Below are 16,043 nucleotides of genomic sequence, written 5' to 3' on the forward strand. Positions count from 1 at the left end.
AAAAAGAAATGCTTACAAAGGCTGTCAGGACAAAGCCAGGCACACTCCGACACCCCCCTTGAGGGGCCTTGTAGTACACTGCGTTTTCAAATGGCTTCACACATAAGCACACTTTTATCTTGCACATATCAGCACTGCACTCCTGACAAGTCACATAAAGGGTCTCTTGGAAAAGCAGCATTGGCTACTCAGTTGTTGCTCCCACTTTTGCTCTCTGTTTCTTTATGAGACTTCTTGAATTAAAATGCCAGAAGTGCATGCTGGTAATAAATGTGATGCAAGGCTTACAGAAGTTATTTTCTGAGCTCTAGTCCTGGATAAAAATATTTATCAAATATTTAAGCTAAATGCTCAAACAAACCCGCTCCGCAATCACATATGCCATAATAGTTTATCAAGGGTTAATAAAACATTTAAAAGAGCACTGTACTGAGATCAAACAAACATAGTATGCAACAAATATACATATTCAGTAACTAACAGGTCTGTCTTTGCAGGTGGACAGTAACACGCATGTCTATTCAGTACTATCAGCCTTCTTGCCAATCCCTGTGCTGCCTCTGGCAGATCTATGCTTTATCTCTGGTCACCCCTTTATACAATTGAATCAAGTGCTACATCATCACTTCCACATGATCAACAACAAGAGTGTTAGCAGACTCTAACCGCTTGAATGAGTTACCTTTAATGTGGGGACACCTCATCTCCTACACGCAAGACCGGTATCCATTAAGGCATACTGCAACAAGCACCCGCAGCAGAACTGACAGCGTGAAACAAAACAAAGCAAAAGCAGATCCACACGACTCAGTCTGCTTACCACTGCACTGCAACACAATACAATGAGTTATCAGAGGCTCTGCAAACAGCCTCCTCCCTCCTCCCTCCTCCCTCCTCTGCTATGCACATTGCTACGCTTGGCAACCGGCCAGCATATAAAACAGTGGCAAGGCAGCTCTGAAAACAGGAACAGTCTGTAAAACCCTCGGCAAGGCAGCTCTGAATACAGGAGCAGTCTATAAAACCCACGGCAAGGCAGCTCTGAATACAGGAGCAGTCTGTAAAACCCTCAGCAAGGCAGCTCTGAATACAGGAGCAGTCTGTAAAACCCTCGGCAAGGCAGCTCTGAATACAGGAGCAGTTTGTAAAACCCTCGGCAAGGCAGCTCTGAATACAGGAGCAGTCTGTAAAACCCACGGCAAGGCAGCTCTGAATACAGGAGCAGTCTGTAAAACCCACGGCAAGGCAGCTCTGAATACAGGAGCAGTCTGTAAAACCCTCGGCAAGGCAGCTCTGAATACAGGAGCAGTCTGTAAAACCCTCGGCAAGGCAGCTCTGAATACAGGAGCAGTTTGTAAAACCCTCGGCAAGGCAGCTCTGAATACAGGAGCAGTCTGTAAAACCCTCGGCAAGGCAGCTCTGAATACAGGAGCAGTCTGTAAAACCCACGGCAAGGCAGCTCTGAATACAGGAGCAGTCTGTAAAACCCACGGCAAGGCAGCTCTGAATACAGGAGCAGTCTGTAAAACCCTCGGCAAGGCAGCTCTGAATACAGGAGCAGTCTGTAAAACCCTCGGCAAGGCAGCTCTGAATACAGGAGCAGTTTGTAAAACCCTCGGCAAGGCAGCTCTGAATACAGGAGCAGTCTGTAAAACCCTCGGCAAGGCAGCTCTGAATACAGGAGCAGTTTGTAAAACCCTCGGCAAGGCAGCTCTGAATACAGGAGCAGTCTGTAAAACCCACGGCAAGGCAGCTCTGAATACAGGAGCAGTCTGTAAAACCCTCGGCAAGGCAGCTCTGAATACAGGAGCAGTCTGTAAAACCCTCAGCAAGGCAGCTCTGAATACAGGAGCAGTTTGTAAAACCCTCAGGCTTCACACAGAGGTTGTTCCAGGGCATTTGCCAGTTCGGCAGGATGTTAACATGGGAATGATAGGTGCGACAGGGCTCTCAAACTCAATGCATAAGGGATGGGTATTGAACTACTAGCCAGTGTTCCTTCTCTTTTTTTTATACTTAACTCCATCCTTTGAACAGAGCTGCATGATGTGTTTATACATAAAGCAATCCAAGTGAAACAACACTGCAGCAGATCAGAAGGCAGTACTGTAAAACAGCAACCAAATTAATAAGGCTTAAAACCCTGCTAATCCTGCACCTGGAGCCAGTTACAGAGCTTGTCCTTTGGCTTAAGCATTAAAAGTTTAGGTTGAATTTCATTTAATGGAATTTTATAGTCATCTTGGGAGAACGATAGGTTCTCTTAATAATGATGAGGGGTTTGCAGTAGTCCTATGAAATGTGGAATTGAACCTTGTGGTCACAGTCTAAGAACCGCATACAGTGTCTACTCAGAAGCACCATGAATGTATGAAGTTCTCTCCCACATGAAACACAGCTCCCTGACTGGCTATCAATGACATGATAAACAACGACGGCAATACAAACAGATGTTTATAATTACAGCACAGAGAAAAAAAAAAAAATCCATTACAAGTTAGAGCCATCAAAGTTTCCTTGATTAAACTTTCAAGATCAATGCAATGTGCCAGCGAATATTAAGAGTGTTGAAATTCCTGACTACATTTTAGAAGCTTTCAGATTTAACTTCACTTGTAGGTGTATTATTTTTTTTTTGTAATGTTTTGAACAGTATTGACTGTATGGCTGGTCTCATATACCAAGATCAGCAGTGATATTGGACTACGAATACCCGTTGAACTAGCCATGAAACTGTTTGAGGAATTCATTTTATCACATGCCTTACTGTTAATTGTGCTATTTTTGCAGTTTTTCCCCCCATAAACTTGCTCCTTGTTCATTGAAATAAGCAGATTCTTAACCCAGCCTAGCTACAGTAATCGTGCCTGATAATCATCTCCTGAGTCACAATGGGGCGGAGGGCACTGCCCTGCTTTCTAGCTAATCATGGGAACAGAACCAGCAATGTCACTTCAGGGAATGTCAGCACAATAAAGAAGTGCTTCAAGCAGACGAACTCGAGATTGAGATACACCAGAGGCACACAGCTACAGTGCAAGGGCCATCAATCAAAATGTAAATATAGAACACTGCCAATTCAGAATCAGCAGATAATAATAAAACACATGCCATATAATGAAGCAGAGGTTCATATACATTTTCATGTATTACATTATTTATGTCCAAATATATATATGGAAACAGAAAGGAATAAGGATGGGGAGTTTAAAGTATCGGGGGAAAAAAGGACAAGGCGTGGAGGGGCAGTGGCAAAAAACAGAAGGAGATAAAGATCGCAGCCAGAACTTCCACCGAGGAATCCTCAGGGTCAGAGATTGAACGTGAGGGTGGCTCCTCTCTGACATCGGACTCCTCAGCCAGCCAGAGCTGCGTAAAACTCGGGTGGTACGATCTGCAGAGAATCAGGGCTTTTTTTACAGAAAACAAAAGGGAAAAGAGATGTGGTGATTGAGGAATTTTTTCCTGATCTAGACGTGTAAGATGTCAGTCAAATATCTGATGAGAAAAAGCACAGGAAATGAAAGTTTTAGCTATCAAGAAAAATGAAGACTGAAAAATGTTTTAATTAAATTGAAGGCTAATGAAGGGTTGTTTTTTCTTTCTTTTGTCTATTTCTTTGTTTTTCTCTGTTTCTTTTCATTTTTAAATTCTTCAATGGGTCAAATTAAAATCGGGAGCTTAAATACAAACGAGTGTAGAGAAGCACTAAAGAGAGCAGCTGTATATGAGTTGATTAGGCAAAAAAATATCAATGTAATGTTTTTGCAAGAAACACACAGCGATATAAATAACTGTATTGAATGGGAAAAAGAATGGAAGGGTGATATAGTTTGAAGTGACGGATCCTCTGTGAGCGCGGGGGTTGCTGTTTTATTTTCTGAAAATTTTAAACCAATTTCCCTTACCGTTGATGAGGTTGTTAAAGGACGCCTGCTCGTTGTCAGAGCGGTAGTGGAGAATAAGACTTTTGTTTTTATTAATATATATGCGCACACTGATGGTAGGGAAAGAATCTCCTTTTTAAATATTTTAGATGACACCTTGGTGAATTGCCAGTCAGAAGATTGGCAATTCTGTCAGCAGTACACTGTGAGTGTCACTAGGAGCATTAACAAGTCAATGAGAGCTTTGGAGACGGACATCCTAGAGCTTCAGCAGGCTCTGGAGTCCACACCAAATAGCAGGCTTGTTGACGACCTCAAAGGAAAAAAATCTTCACTCATTGACCTGCTGGATACAAAAGCACAGGGGGTGGTAATGAGATCGAGGTTCCAGAGTGTATCACAGGTGGACGTCCCAACCCGCTACTTCTTCAGTCTGGAGAAGAAACAGGGCCATAGCAAACTGATCCACTGCCTGCGCACAGAGGATGGGAGAGAGCTGCAGGAGCCGGGGGAGATCCGTAGGAGGGCCGTGCAGTTCTACACACAGCTCTTCTCCAGCGAGGCAGGTGGAGGAGACACAGCCCACACACACAGGTTCCATCAAGATCTGCCACAGGTCCCTGAAGAGGAGAGGGAGGGGCTGGAGAGAGCACTTACGCTGCAGGAGCTCTCCACCGCCCTTAATGGACTGAGCAATGGCAAAGCCCCTGGCATCGATGGCCTCCCCACTGAGTTCTATAAAGTATTCTGGGATGAGCTGGGGGAGGACCTGCTGGTGGTTTGTAATGAGAGTCTGGCCCAGTGAGAGCTGCCGCTCAGCTGCAGAAGGGTCGTAGTAACGCTGCTGCCTAAAAAGGGGGAGCTGTGTGAAATAAACAACTGGAGACCTGTCACCTTGTTGTGTGTAGATTACAAGTTGTTGTCAAAAGCTCTGGCCAACAAGGTCCTGGGGTCAGTGGTACACTTGGACCAGACGTACTGTGTGCCCGGCAGGTCAATCTTTGACAACATATTTTTAATTTGCGATATTTTGGCAGGGTTGAACACCAGTATTTGTGGAGGACCATGCGGTCCTTCGGATTCAGCTCTGTTTTTGTGGCCATGACTCAGGTGCTCTACAGTGACATTTACAGTATGCTAAAGATCAACGGTGGGCTGAGTGCTCCTTTCGCAGTACAGAGGGGGGTCAGACAAGGCTGCTCTTTGTCAGGCACGCTGTACTCCCTGGCCATTGAACCCCTGCTCCATGATCAGTGGACTGTCCATAGCGCACTGCCCCGACCACCCTGTCAGAGTGTCAGCGCACGCTGAGAACCTTGTGGTAATGGTGAGAGGGGAGCAGGATGTCAGGGCACTGCACACAACCCTTGTAGACTTTAAGACAATGTCCTCAGCCAAGGTTAACTGGAATAAAAGCTGTGCCCTGTTGCTGGGACCACCAGCCCTGCCAATCGGGATTATTTGGAGCAGGGGAGGTTTCAAGTACCTCACCCTGCACTGGCTCCTGGAGGAGCCATTCATACACAACCCTCTCCTAGTTACTAGTGGCGATGCCAGTGTGCCTGATTCCTGTCCGTTCTGTGCTCAGAGAGAGACCGTGTTTCATAGTTTCAGTACATGCTCCCGTTTAGCACCAATGTTTAGTCTTTTGGCTAGTCTTTTTACTGGTATTAATCTGATTTTTAATACCAAGGTTTTTATTTTTGGTACCAGTAACAGGAAAAAAACAAAAAACACAGCCCAACTCGCAAACTTTCTGGTAGGCCAGGCTAAAATGGCAATTTACAGGACTAGAAAAAATAGAGTGAAGGGGCAGGGGAGTAAGGATGTGATAACTGTTTTTAAAATGTTAGTGAAATGTACACTAAAAATGGAGTATGGGTACTATAAATTAATGAAAAATGTGAAGAATTGTGGTGTGTTAATGACGTATTGTGTAAAACAGATGGAATAAAAAGTATTACTTTAAGAAAAAAGGTTTTGAATTTTGAAGTAGTAGGAAGTGAGCTGTTAAGACAAAAAAATGTATTATGTTTAATCAAATGAAAACAAAGGAAATTGAAAAGTCAAAAGTCTCTCTCTCGCACTCACACACACACACTGTGCTGAAGATAAATGAAATTGAAAAGTCAAAAGTCTCTCGCACTCACACACACACACACACACACACACACTCACACACGCACAGACACACACGCACGCACTCATGCACGCACGCGCACACGCACACACAGACACACACAGACACAAACACACTCACACACACAGACACAAACACACTCACACACACAGACACAAACACACTCACACACACACTCACACACACAGACACAAACACACTCACACACACACACTGTGCTGAAGATAAATGGTTAGGGTGGATATGTTACGGGCACATACACGACGGATTGCTGTATTTTTTCAATACATATGCCTGTACTCCTTATGTGTGAGTGTTTTCAATCTGCTTTATTCTTTGTGTGTGTGTGTGGATGTAATAGGAAATGAGGACAGCCTAGAGCCCTACAATTATATTTAGTTTTTCCCCAGTAATGAGCCAAGACAAGCAGCACAATAACTGCTTTCACGTCTGCTAAGGAAATGGGCGTTCTGCATCTCAGGAGGTCGCACTGCCATCCCGAGCCAGAAGGGCAAAGGTTCTGATCATGCCTGGGTTTAACCTGGAAGTACTCCAAGAAACAGAAGCCCAGGAAGCTGTGCTGTTCTGTTAGATTTGCCTCCTAATACATAATTATTTGATGCCGCAGCATTAAAGGGTGTTAAAGGGTACATCATCCTCCTGCTCACATATGTAACTGAGATGGATTTACCAGTGAGCAGGAGGATGATGGGAAATGTAGTTCTGAGAGGTCCATGCAGGTACATGTGAAGCAATCTTGAGGCAGGGAATGCAATTTAAAAGTTTAAAAAAGTGGTCAAAATGTAAAAAAAAAAAAAAAAAAAAATTAAAACAATACACACACCTTACGTAAATAGTTGTAGCAACACAAGGGAACATGTAACACAATTAAATAAAATGGTCCTTATGTATCCTTTAAAATATCAATTACATTTCTGGTAATGCACAGTTGGCCATGGCCATGGTTTTCAAAACTTGCCAAATACAGTAGAACCTCAGAGTTCTGAACACCAAACTTATGAACTGACCGGTCTACCTAACACCCCACTTTCAACAGGAAGTACGCAATCACTCAACAATGCGTGCAATGCAGTCAGACAGGCGCTCCTATATGCTGCGTGCTGATCATGGAGAAGGCAACAATACTGTACCAACAAATGTACCTGGACAAAGGTGAGGCAGATTTACGGACAATTTTATACAAACAGCTTAGTTCTAAACAAAGCACAGTCCCCCCCCCCCCCCCCAAGTCAAAGGAGGCTGAATGATCGAGCAAGCTGCTCAAATGCATTTTGTTTAAAAACACTTTAAGCACTACGTTAACCCAGGACGTTTAAATCTGTGGTTTGTTACAGTTATAGTTTCAATGGTAACTTAAATGTAAACTTTTTTCAATTATATAGTACTGAAAGACTTTAGAACCATAACAATATGAATATTGCGTTGCATTGCTGATTAAGGGTGCAGATAGCAGTTGTGCACACACAACGTGTTTATCTGAAGAAGGCTCTCCGATCAGGTCAGTCTTGAAAGGAAAAATGGTGTTGATCTGTGACTGTAGTCCGTTTGATCCCTCTGGGTGGGGTCACAACTGCATCACAGGCTCAAAGAGCAGCTTTGATATACAGTATTCAGGATTCGGGTCTTTAGGAGGTAAATATCCATCCAGTAATGGTTACATTGCTTAGCTCAATCCAGACGGTTGTCATGCTGATGCGCTGGGGAGACCGCACTGTGGTTGATCCCCGGAGCCAGCATCGCAGCCGTTGTGTGTGCTGATGCGCTAGGGAGGCAAAATAAGCTGATCCCTGGAGGCAGCATTACACTTCAGCCATCAACACCAGGCAGAAGGATATCTACATCATCAGATGGAAGGAAACTCAAATGGATGGAAATGCAGATGGATCACATTAGTTTAATGTAAAGCTACGTCTTAGTTGGTGCTTATCTTGGCGAGAGCCGAGTTCAAATCAGCATGAAGTTTTAACATCTACTCTCGTGTAATGGAAATCATAATCAGCCCTCAGTGTAACCATGTTAACAGTAATAGGATGTGCCTCAGACTGGCATGAATCACTCAGACAGAGAAAGCACTGTGCTGAGCAGCCACACTTTTATTGAGCGAGCCGAATGCACATTTCATCAGACACCCAGGGAAAGGAAAAAACATAGGCGCCTCCCCTTTTTATCTGCATACTACTTGCACCAACCCTTTGCACACAAATCCATAAGTACAATTAGGAAACATGAGCCATACAATGTCTATAATACAATAGAGCATAACAATAAATCTCAAAGTCCCCCCCTCCCCCCCGTAATTAATATGAAATTGGATCACGTTTTTACATGTTCTCCTCTGTGCTCAGGAACCCCACAGACTAACAGTGACATCTAGAGGGGAATATGCAGAAAACCACTTTCACACTGAATAACTGTGATACCGTATCATTATGAAAGGATCCCTACCATCACAGCACAATCCACTCAATAGCTAACAGACTTGCTAACAGAAACGGTGCGTGTCTGAACCGGTAAGAATACTATCAGTCATTCTTCTATCAATCATTCTTGCAGAATTTTTCAGATTATTTTGGTCATTTTTGTCAACAATTTACACACATGAACTGAAGACATACAAATGAAAACTTGGTCGAACTGAGACTCACTTGAGCTGTGCTTTGAGTTCAGTGAAGCGGGGCCTCTTGCTGGGGTCGTAGGCCCAGCACTTGGTCATGAGGCTGTAGAGGGTGGGGGGGCAGTTGTGGGGCATGGCCAGACGCTCTCCGTTCTCAATCCTTCCGATCACGTCGTTGTTTTTCACACCCTGGAAGGGTTTCACTCCATACATCAGGATCTCCCACATGCACACTCCTGCAATAAACAGAAGCAATGACTTCCACAACGTCTTTCTGGAAAGCGTGATGTAGCACTATAACCAATGCAGAATAAAAACCTAGTCATTGAGTTTAATACACATATCTATACACAACTAACAGTGGCTAGTGTGCAGCTAACAAGTAAATACATAAATAAAAAAAACATTTACTTCACAATAATGAAATTAAAAATGCAGGTGACAATGTAATAATGACATGCTATTAGAAGACCTGTGTAAAAGGGCTTCTACATTTCTGAGAAAAATGACTTCAGGAGTGCTTACATTATTAACAGCTTTCTATAAAATAAAGCATTTGTGTTGTTAAAACAGTTAAACTCACCAAACATCCACACGTCACTAGCTGAGGTAAAGCGTCTAAAGTTAATCGATTCTGGAGCCATCCACTTGATAGGCAGTTTCCCTTTGGAAGCTGAAAAGACAAATAATCTGAATAGCTAATGCCTACCTAATTCCTACAGACAGCAGCAACAACAGTATGAAGTGATTGGAGCGACTGTAAACATGCATAAGTCCCATGTGACATATTCTGTATAAGTATCTCTCTCTCTCTCTCTTTATATATATATATATACAGTACTGTGCAAAAGTTTTAGGCAGGTGTGAAAAAATGCTGTAAAGTAAGAATGCTTTCATGTTAATAGTTTATATTTATCAATTAATAAAATGCAAAGTGAGTGAACAGAAGAAAAATCTACATCAAATCAATATTTGGTGTGACCACCCTTTGCCTTCAAAACAGCATCAATTCTTCTAGGTACACTTGCACACAGTTTTTGAAGGAACTCGGCAGGTAGGTTGGCCCAAACATCTTGGAGAACTAACCACAGTTGTTCTGTGGATTCAGGCAGCCTCAGTTGCTTCTCTCTCTTCATGTAATCCCAGACAGACTCGATGATGTTGAGATCAGGGCTCTGTGGGGGCCATACCATCACTTCCAGGACTCCTTGTTCTTCTTTACGCTGAAGATATTTCTTAATGACTTTCGCTGTATGTTTGGGGTCGTTGTCATGCTGCAGAATAAATTTGGGGCCAATCAGATGCCTCCCTGATGGTATTGCATGATGGATAAGTATCTGCCTGTACTTCTCAGCATTGAGGAGACCATTAATTCTGACCAAATCCCCAACTCCATTTGCAGAAATGCAGCCCCAAACTTGCAAGGAACCTCCACCATGCTTCACTGTTGCCTGCAGACACTCATTCGTGTACCGCTCTCCAGCCCTTCGGCGAACAAACTACCTTCTGCTACAGCCAAATATTTCAAATTTTGACTCATCAGTCCAGAGCACCTGCTGCCATTTTTCTGCACCCCAGTTCCTGTGTTTTCGTGCATAGTTGAGTCGCTTGGCCTTGTTTCCACGTCGGAGGTATGGCTTTTTGGCCGCAAGTCTTCCATGAAGGCCACTTCTGACCAGACTTCTCCGGACAGCAGATGGGTGTACCACGGTCCCACTGTTTTCTGCCAATTCTGAGCTGATGGCACTGCTGGACATCTTCCGATTGCGAAGGGAACTAAGCATGATGTGTCTTTCATCTGCTGCAGTAAGTTTCCTTGGCCGACCACTGCGTCTATGGTCCTCAACGTTGCCCGTTTCTTTGTACTTCTTCAAAAGAGCTTGGACAGCACATCTGGAAACCCCTGTCTGCCTTGAAATTTCTGCCTGGGAGAGACCTTGCTGATGCAGTATAACTACCTTGTGTCTTGTTGCTGTGCTCAGTCTTGCCATGGTGTATGACTTTTGACAGTAAACTGTCTTCAGCAACCTCACCTTGTTAGCTGAGTTTGGCTGTTCCTCACCCAGTTTTATTCCTCCTACACAGCTGTTTCTGTTTCAGTTCATGATTGTGTTTCAACCTACATATTGAATTGATGATCATTAGCACCTGTTTGGTATAATTGTTTAATCATCCACCTGACTATATGCCTACAAAATCCCTGACTTTGTGCAAGTGTACCTAGAAGAATTGATGCTGTTTTGAAGGCAAAGGGTGGTCACACCAAATATTGATTTGATGTAGATTTTTCTTCTGTTCACTCACTTTGCATTTAGTTAATTGATAAATATAAACTATTAACATGTCTATTTTTGAAAGCATTCTTACTTTACAGCATTTTTTCACACCTAAAACTTTTGCACAGTACTGTATATATAGATACAGTGCCATGAAAAAGTATTTGCCCCCTGTCTGATTTTCTGCATTTTAGCATATTTTTGACACTGAATATTATCAGATCTTCAACCAAAACCTAATATTAGATAAAATGGACCCTGAGTGAACAACTAACACAAAAATGTGATACATATTTTATTTATTTATTAAAGAAAGTTATGCAACACCCAATGCCCCCGTGTGAAAAAGTAATCGCCCCCTTAGACTCAATAACTGGTTACGCCACCTTTAGCAGCAATAACTGCAACCAAACGCTTCCTGTAGTTATTGATTAGTCTCTCACAGCGCCATGGAGGAATTTTGTCCCACTCCTCCATGCAGAACTGCTTCAACTCAGTGACATTTGTGGGTTTTCGAGCATGAACTGCTCGATTCAGGTCCTGCCACAACATCTCAATGGGGTTTAGGTCTGGACTTTGACTAGGCCATTCCAAAACTTTAAATTTCTTGTTTTTCAACCATTCTGATGTAGACTTGCTTGTGTGTTTCGGATCATTGTCTTGCTGCATGACCCAGCTGCACTTCAGCTTCAGCTCACGGACGGATAGCCTGACATTCTCCTGTAGAATTCTCTGATACAGAGCAGAATTCATGGTTCCTTCAATGATGGCAAGGCGTCCAGGTCCTGATGCAGCAAAGCATCCCCAAACCATGACACTACCACCACCATGCTTCACCGCTGGTATGAGGTTCTTACTGTGGAATGCAGTGTTTGGTTTTCGCCACACATAACGGGGCCCATGTCGGCCAAAAAGTTCCACTTTTGACTCATCTGTCCATACAACATTGTTCCAGAACTCTTGAGGATCATCCAGGTGCTTTTTGGCAAACTTGAGATGAGCATTCATGTTCTTCTTAGTGAGCAATGGTTTCCGCCTTGCTACTCTGCCACGAATCCCATTTTTGCCCAGTTTCTTTCTGATGGTGGAGTAATTAGCCGAGGCGAGAGAGGTCTGCAGATCCCTGGATGTTGTTCTAGGGTTCTTTGTGACTTCCTGGACGATTTTACGCCTTGCTCTTGGAGAGATTTTGGCAGGTGCACCACTCCTGAGAAGATTCACTACTGTCCCAAACTTTCTCCATTTGGACAATATGGCTCTGACTGTGGTTCGGTGGAGCCCCAGAGCCTTAGAAACGGCTTTGTAACCCTTTCCAGACTGATAAGCATCAACAATTTTTTTCCAGAGGTCTTCAGGAATTTATTTTGTTTGTGGCATGATGTGCCTCTAGAACCTGTGTGCTGACAACTTCACTCTGATGGTAAGGGCCAAAGTTAGTCAGATTTATATTGAGTAGGGCTGGCCCAAATCAGGCCTGGTTGTTAACAAAAGTACTCAAACAGCTGACCCTAATTATCCCTTTAATTGGGTTGAGTTAACTGGGGGGGGGGGGGGGGGGGGGGGGGAATAACTTTTTCACACCTGAAGATTGCATGTTTGATTACCTTGTACACCAAACAAATGAAAGAAGCACCAAACTTTGGTGTCATTTTTTCTCTCAGACTCCCTCTTACTTCTACAACCAACAAAAAAATCTGACCAAATACAATGTGAAAAATGTGCAAAAATGCAGAAAATCAGACAGGGGGGCAAATACTTTTTCACAGCACTGTATATATATATAAAACTGCAGTGTACAATATTGAAGGCACATGAAAGAAAAGGTTTTTTTAAAAAATGTACACAAAAAGTTTAAAAGATTAAAAAATATTTTATTTTTCAGGACATTTCGGGCAAAAGCCCTTTTTCAGCTGTTTACACACACACAGTCTATCTATATCTCTCTCTCTATAAAATATATATAAAAAGGTATTGCAAAATCCTTAAAGGAAAATGTTGCCTGTGCATGCAAGTCCTTCTCTACATTACTGCTGCTCAGGCCTAAAGCCACTGCCTACAGTAACTTTTCAAACCAACAGGTGGAGCTAGGTATTTCATTTTTATAAATGTTGGCTCAAGCAAGGGTGATTTCTATTAGAATACAATGAAATAACGGGTGTACTTTATTTTAAGTCATGCGCATATTTTACATTTATTTAGCAATCAGGCTCAAAAATATAAAAGTTAAAAAACAACCTTTCTGTTTTGAGGAGGAGGCATTAGTTTGACCTCTAGACAGGACGTTCTAATGTAGCCTCCAGGATTAAGTGGTTTGTTTTTCAATTGCATGCCCCATTTAAGTCATCTAGACATTTTTTTCAAGAATGTTAAATAAATGTTAAAGCCAAAAATTAAAAGCAGCACACTAGGGGAAATCTGTACACTGCAAAAAAAGGTGACTTGTACCTTTGTAATAGGAGCTGTCTTCCATATACCTGGAGAGCCCGAAGTCTCCGAGCTTCACACAGTCTGTGGAAGACACCAGGACATTTCTAGCAGCAATATCCCTGAGCAGAAACACAAATGGAAGGAAGTTTCACAGCTTGAAAAATGTGTGGGAACAAAACATCCATAGTCACGGTTGACTCTGTTTTTCTTACCTGTGTACAAATCGTTTGCTTTCTAGGTAAGCGAGTGCTGTGCTGAGCTGGTAGGCAAAGAGAATCAGGGAGGCCAAGTCCAGGTTGTATTTTCTTACTTGCAAAAATGACCGCAGCTATCAACAAAGAAAAAAAAAAAAAAAAAGCATGAAGTCAAGAAACAGAAGCTACAAAATGTAATCGTATAATATAAAAAAATGTATCTAAGAATGTCTTGGATGTAAATGAGATATTTTCTTGTTATAATATACAGTAACAGAAATAATACTGACAAGACACGTCTCATCAAAACCTTGTTTAAATTAATAATTTAGTTTCTTTTTGGATACAACTACATTATTGCTGTGGTTGTTTGCTACATGATGGGTGAATAGCAACAGAAATAATTCCAGATTTATTTACGTTTGTACTCTGCCCTCCAAAGGTAATTCTTATAGCTGAAGCGATGCAGACAAGACTTTCAATGTGGTGTAATCTAATATAGAGAATCAGAATATTTCACTTTATTATGTTAGACCCAATTCAGTTTTTCTGAAAGCAATATGACTGAAGTTAAATTGACTGAACCCCCAGGGGTAAATGCGCTAGGCTACAGCAAGTACTGTAAATAGAAAGCAATATAAATCCTTTACCTCCCCAAGTGTACAGAGCTCCATGATGATCCAGACTGGGTTCTCTGTTATCACTCCAATTAGCTTGACTATGTGGGGATGATCAAACTGTCGCATAGTCACTAGGGAGGGAGGGGGGGGGGGGGGGGGGGGGGGGGGTGCGACGACAGACAAAAACAGAAATAATGGCTCTCAATTGATTCATTATTGGCAGTTTACTGAAGGAGCTGGCTCCAGGGATACAGCATTCTATGATGATGACAGGACTTGCAGTCTGCTTTAACTGTAAACCATAGCACCATTTGTTTACACTGAAATACAAGGAAAGGGTTCAAATACCAATACTAAAAGTTGGTGTATGATTTCTATTTGATTAGCAGCTGGTTCTGTGTTTGAAAGCAGCAGCACGGAGTCCCTAGGGTTCAGGCCTCACTCCATCTTGCTCAAACAGAGCCTTGTCTGTACTCTGTACAGAAATTCAAAATTCTTTCTACTTCTTTCTTTATTTTTGTAAAGACTGGCCAACCAGTCCCACCTTGTCTGCATATTTCCTGAACATAAAGGTGCCTTTTAAACGGTAGAGAATGGACAGATACATCTGTTCCAGGATTAATAATACAAACAGAGAGGCTGGCAAAAAATATCACTTTCTCTCAGATTTAAGCCTAAAGATATATGTGTCTTTATATTGTAGATGAATGCACTGTGTGTGTGTGTGTGTGTATATATATTTAAGTTAACAGCTCTGTAATTATTATTTGTTTTTGCTAGACAGCCTAGCAAGAGTAAAAACTGTGCTTATTAACTGTGCTTATATTACAAAGAAGACCCACATAATTACAGGGCAATACTTATGAAAATGATAAAAGAAAGATAATTACTGTAAACTTTCAATAGTTAATACTTTATTTTAGTGGCACTGGATTTTATTTATTTATTTATTTCAACTTTTTTGAATTGCTTTGTTGGTTAAACTATAGCTCAGCTAAGATTTGTCAACCAGTATGTGTTGGAGTGCCTTTCTGCAAATTTGAAAATTAGAAAATCTGCAAATGGAGAATACACACACACTGCATTAATCTACAATATAAACAGAGGCTTAACTCTGAGAAACAGTGTTCAATATGTGTTTGTATTGAATCTGTTATGTTTCTGTTAGTATTTCTAAGTTTAGAACTCCAGAGTGTTAAATAGTTGAAATATGAACAGACACAGCAAACAGTACTTACAAGCTTCCTGAAGGAACTTCTCCCTTACACTATCAGACGTGCAGTTTTTGCATGTTTTAATAGCCACTGACATAGAAGGGTCTTCCTATAGAAAAACAAAAAAAAGAAACAAAAGAAAAATCAGCCTGTGAACGAGCACTGTTGTTGAGTGGCGTGTGAGGTGACGTCACGGACCGGGAAGTAACAGAAACAATGAAATGGATGGTGGTGTAGCTGAACGCTACGGCGCTCAGTGTATTTATTAAATCAATAAACAAAACAAAAGATTTAAACAAACAACAAAACACTACAAAACAAAAGGGCACGTTGGCCAAACAAATAGAAATAAACAAATAAGCGTGCTGGTTTTACCCCAGCACGATGCTTAGCAGTTGTTTATCTTATTCTCCTAGCTCTCTCCACTCCCCGTACTCTCCTCTGTACACTCTCCTCCGAGCACGGACAGCTGCAGGTTCTTATACTCTGGCCGAGGGGTTAACTAGCTGTTAATTATCTTATTACCCCTCGACCACAGTCTGCACGCGTTTGGTAAGGATGCGTGGCTGTCAGCTAGTTAAATAATCAGTAGCTGATCAGCCACGCATCCTCACGAGGTTTTTAAAATATAAAAACAATAACAAATACGC

At 42.1% G+C, this 16,043-nt stretch overlaps 1 protein-coding gene across 15 annotated transcripts in view; it reads right to left on the reverse strand.

The window, feature by feature from the left end:
- The window catches only part of LOC117435256 (focal adhesion kinase 1), a 182,364-nt gene that overhangs the window by 20,333 nt on the left and 145,988 nt on the right, over positions 1-16,043 (reverse strand). For all 15 annotated transcript variants that reach the window (XM_059010376.1, XM_059010362.1, XM_059010352.1 and 12 more), the window contains 6 exons: positions 15,418-15,502; positions 14,210-14,310; positions 13,578-13,693; positions 13,384-13,484; positions 9,246-9,335; positions 8,694-8,898 (listed from right to left, as the gene is read on the reverse strand). In XM_059010376.1, the coding sequence (XP_058866359.1) occupies positions 8,694-8,898; positions 9,246-9,335; positions 13,384-13,484; positions 13,578-13,693; positions 14,210-14,310; positions 15,418-15,502 (698 nt within the window). The remainder of the gene's footprint in view (positions 1-8,693; positions 8,899-9,245; positions 9,336-13,383; positions 13,485-13,577; positions 13,694-14,209; positions 14,311-15,417; positions 15,503-16,043) is intronic.

Source organism: Acipenser ruthenus, chromosome 3 (genome assembly GCF_902713425.1).
Source record: "Acipenser ruthenus chromosome 3, fAciRut3.2 maternal haplotype, whole genome shotgun sequence".
In the NCBI taxonomy this organism is placed as follows: Eukaryota; Metazoa; Chordata; class Actinopteri; order Acipenseriformes; family Acipenseridae; genus Acipenser; species Acipenser ruthenus.